This window comes from Salvia splendens, chromosome 2 (genome assembly GCF_004379255.2).
Source record: "Salvia splendens isolate huo1 chromosome 2, SspV2, whole genome shotgun sequence".
Taxonomy (NCBI): domain Eukaryota; kingdom Viridiplantae; phylum Streptophyta; class Magnoliopsida; order Lamiales; family Lamiaceae; genus Salvia; species Salvia splendens.
In genome coordinates, this window is record NC_056033.1 from 31,951,550 (window position 1) to 31,971,164 (window position 19,615).

The 19,615-nt window shown below is 39.1% G+C and overlaps 3 protein-coding genes across 3 annotated transcripts; 2 read left to right on the top strand and 1 right to left on the bottom strand.

Annotated features, from left to right (window-relative positions):
* The first annotated feature begins 976 nt into the window (after window positions 1-976).
* LOC121792210 (ABC transporter B family member 1-like) lies at window positions 977-6,357 on the top strand. Its single transcript, XM_042190069.1, has 10 exons — window positions 977-1,471; window positions 1,555-1,609; window positions 1,677-1,852; window positions 1,949-2,149; window positions 2,225-2,484; window positions 2,568-2,884; window positions 2,962-3,185; window positions 3,771-4,147; window positions 4,217-4,931; window positions 5,016-6,357. The coding sequence occupies exons 1-10, from the start codon at window positions 1,040-1,042 to the stop codon at window positions 6,249-6,251; spliced, it is 3,993 nt and encodes a 1,330-aa protein (XP_042046003.1). The 5' UTR covers window positions 977-1,039; the 3' UTR covers window positions 6,252-6,357.
* A 601-nt stretch (window positions 6,358-6,958) lies between these two features.
* On the bottom strand, window positions 6,959-9,352 carry LOC121792211 (zinc finger protein 593-like). The gene is made up of 4 exons (XM_042190070.1): window positions 9,191-9,352; window positions 9,001-9,109; window positions 8,855-8,917; window positions 6,959-7,166 (listed from the first exon to the last, which is right to left on the bottom strand). The coding sequence occupies exons 1-4, from the start codon at window positions 9,273-9,275 to the stop codon at window positions 7,064-7,066; spliced, it is 360 nt and encodes a 119-aa protein (XP_042046004.1). The 5' UTR covers window positions 9,276-9,352; the 3' UTR covers window positions 6,959-7,063.
* A 7,794-nt stretch (window positions 9,353-17,146) lies between these two features.
* On the top strand, window positions 17,147-19,352 carry LOC121764614 (heavy metal-associated isoprenylated plant protein 6-like). Its single transcript, XM_042160636.1, has 5 exons — window positions 17,147-17,302; window positions 17,452-17,608; window positions 18,001-18,233; window positions 18,319-18,409; window positions 18,567-19,352. Exons 1-5 carry the CDS (start codon window positions 17,294-17,296, stop codon window positions 19,109-19,111), a joined length of 1,035 nt encoding a protein of 344 aa, XP_042016570.1. The 5' UTR covers window positions 17,147-17,293; the 3' UTR covers window positions 19,112-19,352.
* Window positions 19,353-19,615: the final 263 nt, after the last annotated feature.

Sequence of the window (19,615 nt, forward strand, 5' to 3'; positions counted from 1 at the left end):
TGATTTTGGCTCTCGACGGGTTGAAAGCCGCTTCATTGGTAATCATTTGCCAGAACTCGTCCCTCCTATAGTCTGCTGGCCGAGGGTCCTCCAAAAGGCCTTCTTCATCTTCCTCCATCAACTGGAAGAGCTCATTAAATTCTTTGACTGTAAGGTCGTGTGTCTCATTCATGAGTCGAAAGGACATCGAGTCAATCTGTTTTTCGGTGTATTCCACCTTTAGAGTCGTGAAGAACTCTATTGTCATGGCCTTGTACGACTCGAACTTCCTCGCGAATAGGTGCGTGAGGTGGCCGGCCTCGACGAGGATGTCCCACGAATGTTTGATACCGAGGCCGTTGAGCACGCTCCGACTTGGATATCTAGATGGCATGTTGTCTAGTGCCGCCAATGCATCCCATTTCTTCGACTCACCTCGGCGGAGTGTGACACCCACAGTGTGAGGCTTTAGAGTGGTTGGGGCCATGTGATGAGTACCTAGAATGAGGCGTGTTAGAAAAGTACAATGGGCCCATGAATAGTAATTTAAGGGACGAATAAATGACAGCATTGCGGATGGCCTAAGCCTCACATTATTCACCGTCAAAACTGCAATCACACCTAATTACACATTTTTTACATTTGTGAATATTATGCTAATGTGAAAGTATGAATTAGTAAACAAAATTATTTATTAGTAGTACCCTATTTTGCTTATCCACACATCTTTGGAATCTGTCTTTGGTCAAAAACCCAATCTCAAGTTTACATACAGTATTTTTTGTCGGGAGCCAAAGTCCCTCTCTCTCCTCATTCTATCTCTAGATCACCTCACCTTACCTTTACCTTACCATCCCCATCATCTGTCAATTTGATGTCACTTGTGCGTGTGTTGCCATTTTTACCTGACGCTGTAAAAAACAAGTCCTACATTTCACCAATAAAGCCGATTGAGAAAAATTGTCCCAACATTTGCAGCCGTTGAACAAAAAAAAACTAGTCGTACTAATAAGAGAGAGAATTAATAGTAATTTTAATAATAATAATAATAGAATAAAGAATGAGAGAAGAGGAGTGGAGATGGAGTGAGAGAAGGAGAGAAGGGGTTGAAATTGTGGTGTCAGCTCAAACTCAAACTCAAACTGACACCAACTCTCCCTCTATTTCTATTAAATCCCCAAACACCACACCTACATCATCATCACCTGCTGCTGCCATTCCTTCTCCAAAACAAAACCACATCACCACCATGGAGGTTGAGGGCAGCAGCGCCGCCGAGCCGGAGAAGCCCGCCTCTCCTCCGCCGGTCGCGCTCAAGGAGCTCTTCCGCTTCGCCGATGGATTGGATTACGCTCTCATGGGAATCGGCACAGTTGGTGCGATTGTCCATGGCAGCTCCCTCCCTCTGTTTCTCAGATTCTTTGCTGATCTCGTTAATTCCTTCGGCTCCAATGCCGACGATGTTGATAAGATGACGCAGCAAGTTTTGAAGGTGCCCTGGTTTTTTCACTTTGTATTTCTAGATATCGAGAAATGAAATGCTACTTACATTATCCCTTTCTTTCTGGTTTTCAGTATGCCTTTTACTTTCTTGTGGTTGGAGCTGCGATATGGGCGTCTTCTTGGGCAGGTGAGATTTTCCCATCTTTATCATTTTTATTGAAATAAAATAGATTGGTAAATGGAGGGGTTTGCAGAGATATCGTGCTGGATGTGGACGGGGGAGAGGCAGTCCACTAAGATGAGGATCAAGTATTTGGAGGCGGCTTTGAACCAAGATATTCAATTCTTCGACACAGAAGTTCGGACATCCGATGTTGTTTTCGCCATCAACACCGACGCCGTCATGGTCCAAGATGCCATCAGTGAAAAGGTTAAAAAAAAGGATCTTTTTCGGCGTGTGACTGTAAAAAAAAAAGTTAGTAGTCCAGTTATTGATTCGGCATTTTGTGATTGTTTTATTGGGCAGTTGGGGAATTTCTTGCACTACATGGCTACATTTGTTTCTGGATTTGTGGTGGGGTTCACCGCGGCGTGGCAGCTAGCTCTTGTCACTCTCGCTGTGGTTCCCCTCATCGCTGTGATCGGTGGCATCCACGCCACCACGCTCTCCAAGCTCTCCGCCAAGAGCCAGGATGCTCTGTCGGAAGCAGGAAACATCGCCGAACAGGTGAAAATTTCATGATTAATTATAGTCCATGATGAAGGTTGGATTGGCGTAATGACGAATAGTATTATATTGCAGACTATAGCTCAAATTCGGACTGTATTGGCGTACGTGGGAGAGTCGAGGGCGTTGCAGTCGTATTCAGCAGCGTTGAGGGTTGCTCAGAGGCTCGGATACAAGATTGGATTGGCCAAAGGGTTGGGACTTGGAGCTACTTATTTCACTGTTTTCTGCTGCTATGCCCTTCTGCTCTGGTATGGAGGCTACTTGGTTAGGCACCATTATACTAATGGAGGTCTTGCAATTGCAACCATGTTTGCTGTCATGATTGGTGGCCTGTATGTTCTTTACTCCTATCTTCAGTGTTTGTTCTTTTCATTTTACATGGTTTGGGACTTTATACATTTCTTGAATTTCATAGTGCTTTGGGGCAGTCTGCTCCCAGCATGGCTGCATTTGCAAAGGCAAGAATTGCAGCTGCTAAAATCTTCCGAGTGATAGACCACAAGCCGGGCGTCGTCTCAGACAGTGAATCCGGCCTGGAGTTGGAAGCCGTAACCGGAAAATTGGAGCTCAAAAATGTTGATTTCTGCTACCCTTCAAGGCCAGAAACTCAAATACTTAACAATTTCTGTCTCACTGTTTCCGCTGGGAAAACGATAGCCCTTGTCGGGAGCAGTGGCTCGGGTAAAAGCACGGTGGTGTCCCTCATCGAGAGATTCTATGATCCCTCCTCGGGTGATGATCACCATCCCATATCCTTCCTCATTGTTATTTTAATCAAGAGTTGGTTAATAAATCGCGTATTTTTGCAGGGCAAGTGCTGCTAGACGGTCATGACATAACAACGCTGAAGCTGAGATGGCTGAGGCAGCAGATTTGGCTGGTGAGCCAAGAGCCTGCTCTGTTTGCCACAACCATCAAAGAAAACATACTGTTGGGTAGAGGGGATGCAAGTTTAGTCGAGATTGAAGAGGCTGCGCGAGTTGCCAACGCACATTCATTCATTGCAAAGCTCCCAGATGGCTATGACACTCAGGTTAGATTGTCACATTAATCTTTGGCTTGCACTTCAATTATGATTGCTTATGGTGTACCTACTCATCAATGCTGGATTGATTTGGAGAGAGACCTAACAACACGTTAGTTAGATATCTAGACTTTGTTTTCGGGCCCTCTACTGAAATCTTCGCCATGTTCACTTCACCTTAAATGTTCATCAACTTCACATGCTACATTAAAAAAGGCATGGATCTCACACACTTCCGCGGACTAAATGGGGTTGTTTGGTCAACAATCAAACCTAAACATTTTTTATTAAAGTCAAAAGAGTGGAAATGTTTGGTCATGCATTAATAATAAAAGGTAACATGGCTTGCAGTAACAATGCATGTGCAGAGTATTGGTGGGTTTCTACTTTCTATTCATTCTTGAATTTCTCTAATTTTTGGGAAATGGTCAAACCAGAAGATAAAGAATTAATGCCACGAGGAGAAAGAAAGGAAGAAATATATTATTTTGAGTAAGAACTACTAAGAGTAGAATTAATTCAAAAATGTTTAAATTTCATCAATAAGAAAATCTAGTTATCTCCTCTTGTTTTGATGCACTTGGATGATGGCAGGTCGGGGAGAGAGGGGTCCAGCTGTCGGGCGGGCAGAAGCAGAGAATAGCTATAGCAAGGGCAATGCTCAAGAATCCAGCCATATTGCTGTTGGATGAAGCAACCAGTGCATTAGATTCCGAGTCGGAGAAGCTAGTGCAAGAGGCCCTTGACCGTTTCATGATTGGAAGGACTACTCTAGTTATCGCCCATCGCCTCTCCACCATCCGAAAATCTGACCTTGTTGCTGTGTTGCAGCAAGGCAGCGTCACTGAAATCGGGACTCACGATGAGCTCTTAGCCAGGGGAGAAAGCGGCATCTACGCCAAGCTAATCAGAATGCACGAAGCAGCAGCTAATGAAGCGGCTCTCAATAATGCCAGGAAGAGCAGTGCAAGGTATTAAAATGTCAAGTTTTGATTGAATTGAAATTTACTCAGTATTTATGTGGTTTAATTCCTCTGCAGGCCTTCTAGTGCGAGAAACTCAGTGAGCTCGCCAATAATCACTAGAAATTCATCCTATGGAAGATCGCCTTACTCGAGAAGACTGTCCGACTTCTCCACCACGGACTTTAGCCTCTCCTTAGATGCTGGATACCCTAATTATCGCCATGAAAAACTAGCGTTTAAGGAGCAAGCAAGCTCATTCTTGCGTCTTGCAAAGATGAATTCACCCGAGTGGAGTTATGCCTTGTTTGGCTCGATAGGCTCAGTCGTCTGTGGCACCCTCAGTGCATTCTTTGCATATGTGCTGAGTGCTGTTCTTAGCGTCTACTATAGCCCGAATCATGCCTACATGATAAGGGAGATCGCAAAATACTGCTACCTCTTGATTGGTGTGTCGTCGGCTGCCCTCATTTTCAACACAATGCAGCATTACTTCTGGGATAGAGTCGGGGAGAACTTGACAAAGCGTGTTAGGGAGAAGATGCTGGCAGCAGTTGTGAAGAACGAAATGGCGTGGTTCGATCAGGAAGAGAACGAGAGCTCGAGAGTTGCAGCTAGGCTAGCTCTGGATGCGAACAATGTTAGGTCTGCAATTGGAGACAGGATTTCTGTTATAATGCAGAATTCTGCTCTCATGCTTGTTGCCTGCACTGCTGGCTTCGTGTTGCAGTGGCGCCTCGCCCTCGTCCTCGTTGCTGTCTTCCCCATCGTCGTTGCAGCAACTGTTTTACAGGTACAAGTAGATTTACTCACAGTTAAAAGTCATACATTAGCAACAAGAACATTACTAACTTTTGGTTTTTTGGGGGATGAACAGAAAATGTTCATGAATGGATTCTCTGGTGACTTGGAAGCTTCACACGCTAAGGCAACGCAGCTGGCCGGGGAGGCTGTAGCGAATGTGAGAACCGTTGCAGCGTTCAATTCGGAAGAGAAGATCGTCGGCCTATTCAGCTTGAGCCTCAACACTCCCCTAAGGCGTTGCTTTTGGAAGGGGCAGATAGCTGGCAGTGGCTATGGCATTGCTCAGTTCTTGCTCTACGCTTCCTACGCGTTAGGCCTATGGTACGCGTCTTGGCTGGTGAAGCATGGCATCTCCGACTTCTCGAAGACGATACGTGTCTTTATGGTGCTGATGGTCTCCGCCAACGGCGCTGCAGAGACACTCACCCTCGCCCCCGACTTCATCAAGGGAGGCCGCGCAATGCGGTCCGTGTTTGAGCTCCTAGACCGCAAGACCGAGATAGAACCAGACGACCAAGACGCCATCACTGTCCCTGATAAGCTCCGTGGCGAGGTTGAATTCAAGCACGTTGACTTCGCATACCCGACGAGGCCCGATGTGTCAGTCTTCCGCGACCTGAACCTCCGTGCCCGGGCAGGGAAGACCTTAGCTCTCGTCGGCCCGAGTGGCTGTGGGAAGAGCTCAGTGATCGCCCTGATACAGAGATTCTACGAACCTTCATCCGGCCGCGTGATGATTGATGGGAAGGATATAAGGAAGTATAATCTAAAGTCGTTGAGGAGACACATTGCTGTGGTGCCGCAAGAGCCGTGCCTCTTTGGTGCAACGATCTACGAGAACATCGCCTACGGGCACGAAGCAGCAACGGAGGCAGAAATAATAGAGGCAGCAACGCTAGCGAATGCGCACAAGTTCATATCGTCGTTGCCAGAGGGGTACAAGACGTATGCTGGGGAGAGAGGGGTGCAGCTGTCGGGGGGGCAGAAGCAGCGGGTGGCCCTGGCTCGGGCGTTCCTGAGGAAGGCGGAGGTGATGCTGCTGGACGAGGCGACGAGTGCACTAGATGCGGAGTCGGAGAGGTGCATACAGGAGGCACTGGAGCGGGCGTGTGGAGGGAAGACGACGATTGTGGTGGCGCATAGGCTGACGACGATCAGAAGCGCGCATGTGATAGCGGTGCTGGATGATGGGAAGGTGGCGGAGCAGGGGTCGCATTCGCATCTGTTGAAGAACTGCCCGGAGGGGGTGTATGCGCGGATGATACAGCTGCAGAGATTGGGGAATGCTTCCACTTCTTCTACGCAGTGAGCGATGTGTATGTTGCCTTTTTTTGTTTATATATTCTGGATTATCTAATTATAGATCTTAAACTGCTCTTACAAATGTGGCCTTGAATGAAACATCAATCGACCTACCTCTCTCATAACCCAACACTTTGGTGTTGGTGATGCTTGGTTGCAAAACATGTGGATGAGATGGTTGATAATTTGGAATTTTGCCAAAATGAAAACGTTATTATTGTTGCGGGTTTGTGCTGGACACAGGAACCTCAACAGATAACAACTAAAACCACTCCTAAAAAGAATCTCACGATCCAGAATCCTAATGAAACTTCAAAAGATATTAATAATACTTGAGAAATTCATATAGAGAACCAATTCACCATGGCTAACAGTCATGCTTTTAGAATCTTACCTTAGAAGCTAGGAACTAACTGACACTTGTTACAGTTAGTCGAATTTTTCATACTAGTATTAGAAGCCTTTTGCTTAAAATTTTGGATTTCAAGATTGTTCTTTTTAAATCGTAAATCAATAAATCAAAATTGTAATAAATATATACGTATGATTTGATTTAAATATTCCACACATAATGTACGTATATTAGAAAAAAAATCTGACTTTTCAGTTCCGGAAATTTCAAATTATTATGGATTAATATTCTCTAAAAATTAAGATTCTTGTATCTCTCAAGACAAAAATATGATCAAAAAAAGAATTCTCAGCCCCAACTCCTAAGCCACTAGTTGTATCATTGTAATAAAACAAGGGGTAAAGGCAGGGAGCCTAGAATTCGTACAAACACAAACTTCAGGAACATAAAAAAACACAGGAATAAGTTTACATTGCCATTAACTTGGGGCCATTGTCTGGCTTGCCCATTCCGGCAGCTAGATCAGCATCCAGTTGCGTGTGCGGTGCAGGTCCCAACATGATCTTCACACTGCAGTAAAGGTATGTTAGCATTCTAATACAAGTGCTGAATGCAGCATATGGTCAGTTAAAGCAACACAAAAAACCCAGGTTGCAGTATTTCCTTTTCCCTACTTGGCTGAAGTTCTAATTCTGCATATACTCTTTTCATCCTTACTGATAAATCATAAGTTTCAACAAATCTACTAAGACAATTGCTAAATCTAAATAAGCAGCCCCATTTCTCACCTATTCTAAAACTGAGCACTTAATCATTACAATAATCACATCAGAATGTCCTTTTCCACACTAAAAATAGTCGAATTAGGTCTAGGATCCCCTATTGTGTTCAGTAACACAGTCGGCCGTGCTCTGCACCAGACGGCACCATTTCCATACAAGTTCAATGCTCTATGCATATATTAGCCTGCATATAATACTTACTTTTTATTTTTAAGATATTTGTAATTTCAGATTTTGGTAGGATATACTCTTAAATCTATATACTTGTAAGTTCAATACTTATTTATAATTCAAAACTTCAGAAGTATATAATATTGTATTAATGATGAATTTTCTTTTACGAATCATATTTGTTGCATTATATTAATAAAACAAAATCAGAATTTGAAATTCAATGACAATTGACGCTCATGATTTTATACTAGTAGTATTATTTATTCTAAGAAGAACAAAACGAAAACGCAATATATAGAAAATAAACTGCAATTAGCCCTTCAAGTCATCAAAAATTTATATGTAGCCAAAACTCTCATCATCTTCCAAACAGCTCATAGCAGCTAAAATATTTCCAACATACTACTATAATTTAGCATCCGTAATGAATACTACAGTAATATTTTTCCAATATAAAAAACAACTGTATGCTGTAATCAATAATCTGATTTTACTATTCTCTTATTCTGAGTTATTACTAGTTTTTAATATGATGTCAGCTTAAAAATCATTCCAACAAAAACTTTGGGATGATATATACTACTACTAGAATTTGAATTACAAAAAAAAGGCTTAAACATAAAAGAACTGCAAATGAAGAATATTAGTATAACATATTCCTACTAGGTTGTATTAAAACCTTTTTAGCTTATACTTATAAGTTTTTTGGAACATTGAGCGTTTTAGTTACATAAAGTTTTGACAAATTTAAATACGCTAGTTTATATTACTCCTATACACTGGTTTAGTTATATTAAATAAGTATATAGGCAAGAATACTATTCGTATTAGAAATGAATCATTAATACAAATAGTTACAGTATAGACCTATATGTTAGTATATTTATATGAAGTGGGTACTTAAAAAGAAAACAAAAATGTACATACTACTAAAATTTGAAATTAGCATAAACAATAAGTATGATAGCATATGCAGACAGAAAAAACAGAGAGGGCTTTATATTTGTATACTGTGTTAAGAAACACAGTATAAGATTCAAGCAAAAGATCATGACATCTTCTTGATTGTCATGTATAATTATTAGAATTTGCTAGCTACCAAGCGACTCAACAGACCAACCTGATTTTTTAAAGTCACCATATTTTCAAAACCTCGACTTTTTGAACTTAGATTATTCAGCAATATATCATGTCTTGTCTTCAAAGTAAAATTTTCTTCTAGGGTTATCATATGACTAATAAATACACAAACTGATAATATGCCAAAATTCATAGATAAACAATGGAACAAGGCAAACTTACCGCTTCCTATGCCGTTTGGTCTTGAAATGTTCGTCTCTGACAGCCACATTAGCAAAATAGCGACTGCAAAACGGATGAAAAATTAAATTTTGAATAACGATCAATATACTTCATAATAACAAGAAAATTGTGAATTAGAACATTACTCGCAGTGAAAACAATAGTACTGCCCCATTCCCGGAAGATCTTCATCCACGGGCAAGGGCTTTCTCTCTTCCTCCCCTTTCTGAAGCTCATCGTAAACGGCGTCGTCGCGTGATCACTCCAGAGTCAAGGAAATCATATTTTCAACAGCAAAAAGAATTAGCACAACAGAAATTATCAATAAAAGGATATCCTTCACAAGAAATTTGGAGCGCCTAAAAGACTTGTGAGAATAGCGGCGCTTCTTCACGCTCCTGTGCGGACACTTTCCACCCATTGTATGAGTGGAATCGGAAATTTGAGTTTTGATTTGGTTGTGATTGAGAAATCGAAAACCCTAGCTGCCAATGAAGCATATAAGCCGGCTTGTTTTGGATGTGATCATCACAAAACTTATTGGGCCAAGCATATTAGTCGGCTTGTGGATGTGATCAACACAAAACCTATTGGGCCATGGCAGTACAGAGGACCTTTCACAGCCCATATCATATTGGGCTACGTTTTATTCCATCAAATACTAGTGTTTTTTCTTAAGGTAATATATCATCAAATAATATATTTTAAATATTCTTTAAATTTCAACTAAAATATACTCCATTCAGTCTCCAAAAAATTGATAAACTTGTAACTAACACGAGTTTTGTGTGCAATTGGTAAGTAAGAGAGATGAAAAAAAGTAAAAGAGAAAGAAAAAGGTAGTGGAATGAGTGTTAGTGGATAGTGCGGTCCATATTATAAATGATGTGTAGGATTATTATTTGTTGAAATTTTTTTCATATTTAGACTTTGTTTAATTTTGGGGGATGATCCAAAATGGTAAAACTAATCTATTTTTTAGAGACAGATCGAGTAGTATTTTGTTAACTTTTACCTCGTCGTCCAGTACCAAGTGTATCAAGATGTTTTCCTTGTAGACACATGAATTGTAAAAAAAAGTTATGTTTAATAAGTTAAACTAAGGTAGAATAAAATAATAATAATAATAATAATAATAATATGAGAAAATATAAAGTTAAAAATTTTTAAAATGGACTCTATAAAATTGAAACTCACGGTTCAACACTTCATCCCCTATAAAATCGAAACTCATGGTTCACCACTTCATCCCCAAACTTATTCAAATTTGCGTCAATAATAAGTTTGAAAATTCAATAGGATCGTAAATTGTACAAATATTATACTCTTTCCGTCCACAAAAAATAGTCTCATTTTACCATCTTGCAATATCCATGAAAAAATATCTCATTTCAAAAATTGCAAAGTTTATGTTTCATACTTTTCCACCTTTTCTCATTTTTTCCTCGTTATAACTCGTGTCGTCCACAAATTAGACTATTTTTTATGAACGAAGAGAGCAATATAAGATACTCACTTAGTTGGATTGTCTCCTAACAAGCGCTTAGTCTTATGTTGTTAGCTCGATTTCGGCATTGGACTTCCTAAAATATGATAATGGACAAGTTATTGCAGGTTCCTCAGCTAGTTACTACAAGAAAAAAATCATTATATCCAGGTGCTTTAGAAATGCATCTTCGAGGTTTGGGAAAGGAACTCCACTTGATTTTTAGTATGAGTTCCGAATTACAATCCTCGTTTTAGTGCTAAAATGCTATGGACTATGTATTCAAAAGCTATGCGAGAAACAAGGTTCTCAAATATTATCAATTAGTTATAACGACGCTACAAGACTACCAAAACAACGTTGATTAAAATGCATTTTATATGTAAGACTTTAAAAAAAAAACGAATAAACGCTGCACCATGTTTTATTAATGGCCACATTTTAGGCTATAAATTATTTGGTCATACTTATATGTCATGGGTTACATACCTAAACCTATAAGCTGTAAGCATACGCGTACCAAAAATATGACCTTTAAAATATGAGCTCTTTCTATTTTTGTTCTAGGCCACTAATAGAATTCTATTTTAATGAAGGAGTTTAGTTTTATTCTGACTTAGGGAGTAACGCATAACCATCATGCGTCTTTATTAATAAAACGCATAACTATCATGCGTCTGTACGTAATGACGCACAACCATTATGCGTCTTTCAAGACGCATAACCCTTATGCGTCTTAGTGTAATGACGCATAACCCTTATGCGTCTTTCATTCGGGTTTTAACATAACGCATAAGGCAGAAGCAGCGCACATAATACTTCAAGCCAATACTTCACATTTTCATGTATTTGCACTGCCCAAACCTTACATTCCATCCGACGAACTCTAAACACATTTGATGTGCCATTTGCCAACAATGAGGCTGCAATGTGTTCGTTTTGATGAAAGAGTAATGATGGATCCTCAGGGCCATAACATAACTGTTCTTCGGAACTTGAAGATGCCATCTGCTTCACAACATTCACCCAAAATTCTTTTGAAAAATATTGTAAAACATAACCAAGATTCAATTTTTATCATAAAAACTCAACAATCCAACTTCAATTGCAACTTCATTTGAAAAACATCAAGCTATATTCCAATTTGAAAACATAATCAAGATTCAAATTTTATCTTAGTAAAAAGGGGCGCAATTACAAAAATTGAATCACTTACTTCTACCCATTGAATTATATACATGTGAAACACACAAATAGCAACAAAACAACAAAAATCGACCATCAATTCATCAATTTCGTCATAAACCCTAACTTTGCTAAAATAGGAAAAACTTGCACAAATTAAGCAAAAACGGATGAACGTAGCCAAATTGAAGGACAATTACCGAAATATGTTTGGAAACGGTTTAAATCCGTCGAAAAACTGTCGGAAACGGTGAAAATCGCCGCTGAATTTTGCTCCCCGCTGCTTCTGTCAATGTGAGCGTTCTACCCCCTTAAAACCCGACTAGAAGACGCATAACCCTTATGCGTCATTCCACAAAGACGCATAACACTTATGCGTCATTAAGGAAAGACGCATAAGAGTTGTGTGTCATTAGAAAACGCCAAATGTTTGTGCGCCATTACATAAAGACGCATAAGCTTTGTGCGTCATTATCCGAATACGCATAAGAATTGTGCGTTTCATTAATAAAGACGCATAACGGTTATGCCTCACTTCCTGCGTCGGAATACAACTAAAGCCCTTCATTAAAATGGAATTCTATTAATATGCGTTACCAAAAATAGAATTTTTCCTTAAAATATTAGTTCAATTAATGGATTGATGTTCCGGAGTAGGAGAAATTCAATGTAATTATTCGTAGCGACTGACAATCAAATTGAAAATAGATAAAAAAATAAATAAATATAAAGTTTTACTAATTATTCTGACAAGCTTATCACAACACAAACTCATATATTGCGAGTTTATTTTAAAACGTTAGTTAGTATGTACTACTTCATTTGTTAATGTACTCCCACTGTCCCTTATTTTATTTGACTACATAAATTTGTAAACGTGGTCATAGTATTACACCTTATTAATATAAAGATTGCAAGGGAAAAAATAATTGTCACTGAAGCTGAGAAGAATATTGCGTAGGACGATAAAGCATAAGATATATAAGATTCTATTTATTTGAATAAGATTATTGATAACAACCGAATAAATGTTCACCAAATGCATGTTTAAGTGGCAATAACCCTCCAATCACATTCCCTTTGTTGATTATTATACGTGTAATTGTTGGAAGATAAGGCCTTAACTTACTAAAGGACAAAAGAATCGTTCTCATTTCCTTTTTGTTAGATGATATAATTTTTTAAATCAAATTTTAAACTTTCTTATTTATTTATTTATATAAATTATATATGTGGCCTTTGTGTGTATATACTAAAATACGTTGCAAGATTACAACATTTATCAATCAAGGAATATAACTCTCAGTTCTCTATATATCTCTATCAATTATATTGTTCTCTGATATCTTATAAGTTACCGTTTGAGTTTCGATAATTATAAACCACACCAAAGTGTATCAACTTCCTTGATCGATCCTATTCAATATTGATCCAAACACAATCAAGTGATTTAAAACAATTGCCTGCGCGATCAGGCCTTGAAGGAACTATGTGATGACTTTGTTGTTATGAATGTTCAACAAACCAAGCTTATAGCGAAGCTTCAAGCCGATAATGAAGACGATTCTCCAGTCCTGGATGGTTCATATTCGTCTGCTCAATAGACGCGACAAATAGAAGTTGCATTGCAATAAAAAATCATCAAGAAAAATATTTTAATGCAATTAAAAAAGCAAATTTGTGTTTCAAAATATGCCACCAGCGCTTCAAAAAGCGTCTTTATTGTTGATGCTCCAACAAAATTAGAGGGAGCAAATAGAAGCGTCTAAAAAAACAAAAGATTAAGTTTTATCATTAGTTTAGAAACACTTTGTTTTGCATCCTAAATTTTAATTATTTTCAAAATACTCCAACACAAGTAATTGGTCTCAATTTTTTTTTGTCATATAAGTTCTTTTTTTTAACGTTGATTTTCAGTTTTCAATGGTATTAATCTAAATGGATGGATTTTTCGATGCAACGTGGATAAAACGTTGGCAAAAAACGTCGGAATATGTACAGTCATCTTGCTTCCCAAAATCTGTGCAGTCATTTTGGTGATATTTGTTTTATGAATTATTCTTAAATGTTATTATTAAAAATTATAAAATTTTAATAATCCATTCCCCAATTTTATTTGAGAATTACATTCTCCAATCATATACTGCATCTTAATTTTTTAGAGACCAATAAACTATCTGGTACAAAAACCAAGTCAGCACCTAAATAAAGTAGCACCTTATTTCTACAAAAAAAAAAACTTCTACATCCCTGTCTTAAAGAACTATAAATATGAATATGTCTATGGCTCAGTATTTGAATTGAAACTAACTGGATCACCATATTGATTTGTGACGCATCTATGTCAATGACAAATTTGTAAGTACTATGAGTTTAAACTTTTTATTGTTATTTTGAGTTATAGGGTTCAATTCCGCATTTATCTCATCAATAAAAAAAAGAAAGAAAAAAGGCAAATCACAATAATATCTGTCAAATTTATTTGAGTATGACACGGTTCACTTCTTATCGCAATCACATGTTAATGGTATAACAAATGAAATAGTCCTTAAATTAGTAGTCCTTGTTAATCATACTTGGTGACATTGAGAAAGAATTTCGATAATATTGCCATATTAATTCCATAGGTAAATAGACAACTGAAAAAAACATTGTACATGACACTTAGTGTTCCTCTGCTACAAACTTACAATGCAAGTGACAGAATATTTTTTATGCTTAATCTTGTCCTAAGAAAACTATAATTTTACTAAATCAAAGTATTTCATGAAAAAGTTGAATGCACGTATGACCACACGTCTTTTACTAAACTAATTCAATCACACATTTATACAAACCATTCTAATTATTGTTTTATTGGGTAATGATCTTTGGAGGCACGTGCAAAGTAATTAGTGCCAAGTCCACCTAATTCGTTTGGACTTTGGACTTTGGAACGTGGTAAATTTAGTGGGTAGAATAGTAATCGCACATGCCTAAGGGTCATGCTAATTAATTACTCCCCCCTTCCAACCTAATTATTGTTCCATAGTAATAAAATCATTTTGTCATTTTGATATGTTTCATAGTAATAAAATCATTTTGTCATTTTGGTACGTTCCATAGTAATAGAGTCATTTCCCTTTTTAGTAAAATCAACACATTTCTCCACACCTACTTTACTCTCCCTTACTTTATTCTCTCTTCATCTCTCTACCTTTTTTCATTTTCCACTTTATTATTCATTTATTTAACTCACTTAACACAAAATTTCTTAATTTCCGTGCAAAAAAGAAATGCCTCCATTACTATGGAACTGAGGGAGTACTCTTTTCCATTTCGGTTCGTCCTAACTTAATTGTCATACTTTATTTTTATTATAAATGATAAGTAGGTTCACATTCCATTAACTCACTCCACTCGCATTCTATTATAAAACTAATATATAAAATGGATCTCATGTACCACTAACTTTTCCAACCAACTTTTCTTTATATATGCACATTCTAAAAGTGACAATTAAGTTGGGACGGAATGAGCAATAAGTAATTGGTCAAAACTGCTAATATGTCAAGTAAGCATAGAATATTAGAGATCCAATATGATTCGGCCGGACATTACATGCCATGACAGCATACATCATCATACATCCAATGCCATACATACATCCATATATACATCTAAAATTCAATACTTCCATCTCTATAATTAGAGCATCCACAATATTGGCAGCACGCCGGCCGCCCCGGAGACGCCGCAACCGCGGCGAACTATAGTGGAGAAAGCGTCCACCCCAGCGTGGACGGATGGGAGGGGGCGGAAGGGCCATCGCCGAGAATTCGGCGAGGACGCGGCGGTGGGGAAGCGACACGGCGATAGGCGCGGCGGTCTACTGTGCGGCACTTCCGCCGTGGCGGCGGACAAATTTTTTTTCCGCTTTTTTTAAAATTTATTTAATTACCTATAAATACACCTCATTCCCCTCATTATTTTCACACCATTCCAACTCTTTATTCCTACTTTGTCTCCCTAAAATTTGTGGATTCCATTGCTTTTAAAAAATGGATGATTTGTGGAATGACGCGTGGGATTTTCTGATTCAAGAGGTGCAGAGGGAAGCCGACGAGGAGGATGCGGCGCTGCCGGCGGAATTGGTGGAGGCGGCGCTCCCTCGTGAGATTCATCTTCGTCGGACAATCCCACGAGACCATAGCGGAGCGCACCAGCGGCTGATGGCAGACTACTTTGGCGATAACCCCCTGTTACCCACCAGAGATTTTTCGTCGGCGTTTCAGAATGTCGCAACAGCTCTTCACCCATATAGTGACGACATTGGCGGCGCGGTACATGTGCTTCACCCTCCAGAGTGATTGCACTGGCCGGATCAGGCTGTCTACTTTTCAGAAATGCACCGCTGCAATTAGGCAGCTTGCCTATGCCGGACCAGCTGATATGTTTGACGAATACCTACATATGGGTGAGAAGACTAGACTAGAGGTGCTCCGGCAGTTTTGTAAGAGCATCCGGGAAATCTTTGGTCCGGAGTTCCTACGAAAGCCAACCTCGGATGAATGCCAGAGACTGCTGATATGCACGGTTCGGTGCACGGTTTCCCAGGGATAATAAGCAGCACCGACTGTATGCATTGGGAGTGGAAAAATTGCACAGTGGCGTGGAAAGGCCAGTTCACTACGGGTTTCAAAAGCAAACATCCATCAACGATTCTGGAAGCCGTTGCTGACTACCGTTTGCGGATCTGGCATGCGTATTTCGGTGCTGTAGGTTCGAACAACGACATCACCGTTCTGCAGACATCGCCTCTCTTCAATGATGAGTGCCGGGGGGAGGGTCCAGAAATCAGATTCGTAGCCAACGGAACGCGGTACCACAGGGGATACTATTTGGCATATGGGATATACCCTCGTTGGCCCGTATTCGTCAAGACAGTTCGCCAACCGATTGGACCGAAGAAACAATATTTTGCGCGAAAACAAGAGGCTGCTAGGAAGGATGTTGAGCGAGCTTTTGGTGTGCTCCAAGCGCGATTGGCCATTACGGTGCCCGGCACGAGTTTGACACGAAGATGATATCGCGAATATTATGTTAGCATGTATCATATTGCACAATATGATAATAGAAGATGAAGGATTTACTGCAGAGCGCTGGGCACCGGAAGATGGTGCAAGTACAAGTCACGGTGTTGCCTCCGCGCCGATACAGATGGGTGTACCACGTAGTAATGAATTTCTACTCCAACGTTTCACTGATATGCGCAAGAACATATGTGATTTTCCATTGATGAAATTTTCGTTGCAGAATTTTCCCCTTACTTTAATACGACAAAAATTTAGTTTCAATTTTAATTTATTTAATTAGCCATTTTTTCTAATTATGTATAATCCGATAATTTTAATCTTTATTGAATTAAAATATATAAAAAATAAAATAAAGTGAAATGTGGCAAAAAAAAAAGTGTCCATTATTGATATGAAAATTTTTTTTGTGGCCGTGACAAATCAAAAGTGGATATGAAAAAAAAAATGGCGGGCGGGTGGAAGTGTCCACAGTATTTTGGATACTCCTGATCTATTCGCGTGTGAATTTTCTCTTCGGTCTAATTTGGTGGGTGGACCCGCCCCTACGAAACAGCTAATTTTCTCTGTTCTGGGTCTTTATATATCGCAACGGCTGCCTCCATATTTCCCGCTTCAAACCATTCATCAGTATCTATTTCCACACTATAACCTATAATTCTTCCCCTTTTAAGTAAAGAGAGGAGATTTTGTGAAATGGGAGAGGTAATTAATCACCTTCTGCCCTTCAATTTTCATCCTAATTCTAACCTAAATCTTAATTTTTTTTCTATTCGTGAATTCTACTCGATCTGTTTCCTGTGATTATTTCGAACAATTGGCCGGTTTGCTCAGTTTTCTGTTACCTCTTTCAGAAAGATGGAGAAAAGAAGGCAGCGGCGCCGGAGAAGAAGGCGGCAGACGCCGGAGGAAAGAAGGAGGAGGCCGGTCCGATCACGGTCGTGATGAAGCTTGACTTGCATTGCGAAGGTTGCGCGAAAAAGGTCAAACGCTCCGTTAGCCATTTCGAAGGTACTGAAATTTCTCCTATTTTTTTTAAACAAATTCAGTTGAATAATTTATACTTTGGCAGATTAATTACTCTAATTAGTAGTGCCGTGGTACAAGTGAAAATACATAATGTTTGTTTTCTTTTAGAAATCAAACTGACTAATTTTCTTGGGTGATAAGTTAGGTAAATAATGCTACTTTTTATTAATGGTATACAGTAATTACACATAAATTATCACAGCAACAGTGTGTTCCGATATTTTCTTGATTTGGTCGCAACCAACATAGAACTTTGCGGAGATAACAAGGAACAAATTTTTTATGAATTTTCCGTTACCTTTTCAATTTCAAAATTCAGCATTATCAATATAATTATATATGGTTTATAATTAGTATTATTGCGCCTTGTGAAGGTGTTGAGAAAGTGAAGACCGACTATGAAGCTAACAAGCTAACCGTTACCGGCAATGTTGACCCGGCGGCGCTGCGCGAGAGGGTTGCGTACAAGACCAAAAAGAAGGTCGAGCTCGTATCTCCTCCGCCCAAAAAGGAAGCCGGCGGCGGCGGTGGTGGAGATAAGAAGGCTGAAGAGAAACCTGAGAAGAAGGCAGAGGAGAAAAAGGGTGATGACAAGAAACCCAAAGAGGTAAATTTTAAAAATATTTTAGCTGACTATTTAATTTTTAATTAGTATTGTTAGCCAACTTAATAAATGTTTTATTATATTCCAGCCTGCGATTAGCACAGTGGTGATGAAAGTGAGGCTGCACTGTGACGGATGCGCACATAAGGTCAAGCGGGCAATAACAAAGCACATTGATGGTGAGTTTGGTTTCAAATTTATTACACTTATTTATTCAGAGTTAGGTATATATTAATTAGTAATTACTAATAATATGACATCTCAGCCTGTATAGTAGTACTACTATATATGATGACAATTTCATAATTAATTATGGTTGGTTTGTTTTAATTATAGGGGTGCAGTCGGTTAAAACTGACCTCGCAAAGGAATTGGTCACGGTAACCGGGACGATGAATGTGAAGGAGCTCACATCGTACTTGAAAGAGAAACTCAAGAGAAATGTAGAAATTGTTCCTCCTCCGAAGAAAGACGATGGCGGCGGTGACAAGAAAGAAAAAGAAGGTGGCGGAGACAAGAAGGAGGAGAAAAAAGAGGGCGGAGGGGACAAGAAGGGAGCGGAGGCGAAGGCAGTGAGCGGCGGAGGGGAAGGAGCAAAGGTTGAAGTTAACAAGATGGAGTACCATGGTTTGAATCTACAAACGCACTACGCCATGCCTATTTACAACCAAAATTATTACAATCAAGATTATGGCCTCCCAGTTAACCACTATCAAGATTACACACCTAACTACAGTTACGGTAACACTGGCTACGTCGTGCAATACGCTTCGGGACCTCCCCCTCCCCCTCCAACGTATACGAACACGAATATGGGCATGATGAACATGAACGATCAAATGTTTAGTGACGAAAATCCGAACGGATGCTCCGTGATGTGAACCGCGCTAGGTAGCGAAAGGGGGTTGGGATTTATAAATGTAAATAAAAGTTAGAAAAATTAAAAGAAAATAGCATTATAGGAGAGCAAATTAGAAAATATATATACATTGTAACGGTGTAGTATATGAATGCAAACCAGGGCAGGACCGGTGTTTGCGAGGTGGATTTATTGTTTTGACTTGTATGTTGCTATCGATCAGTTGTTAGTTAATAAAATAAACTCAATTTTTGCTTCGCTAATCAAGTTTTATTTTAGCTTATCTTTAGTCTGATTAATAAATTAATAGTGATGTGAGCCTCGCTCAGCATGGCGTAGATACGTTTTTTTTACTTATCTTTAATTGATTATGTCTTATTCAAGTAAAAATTAATTTGTTAGTACTAATAAGATTATGTGATATTGAATTAATTAATGTAGAGCAGAGCCTGGTTGTTGGATCACTTGCGTCCACTTAATCTTGACAAATTAAAAGCGGCTATGTCGCCATTACGGAGATTTTGGA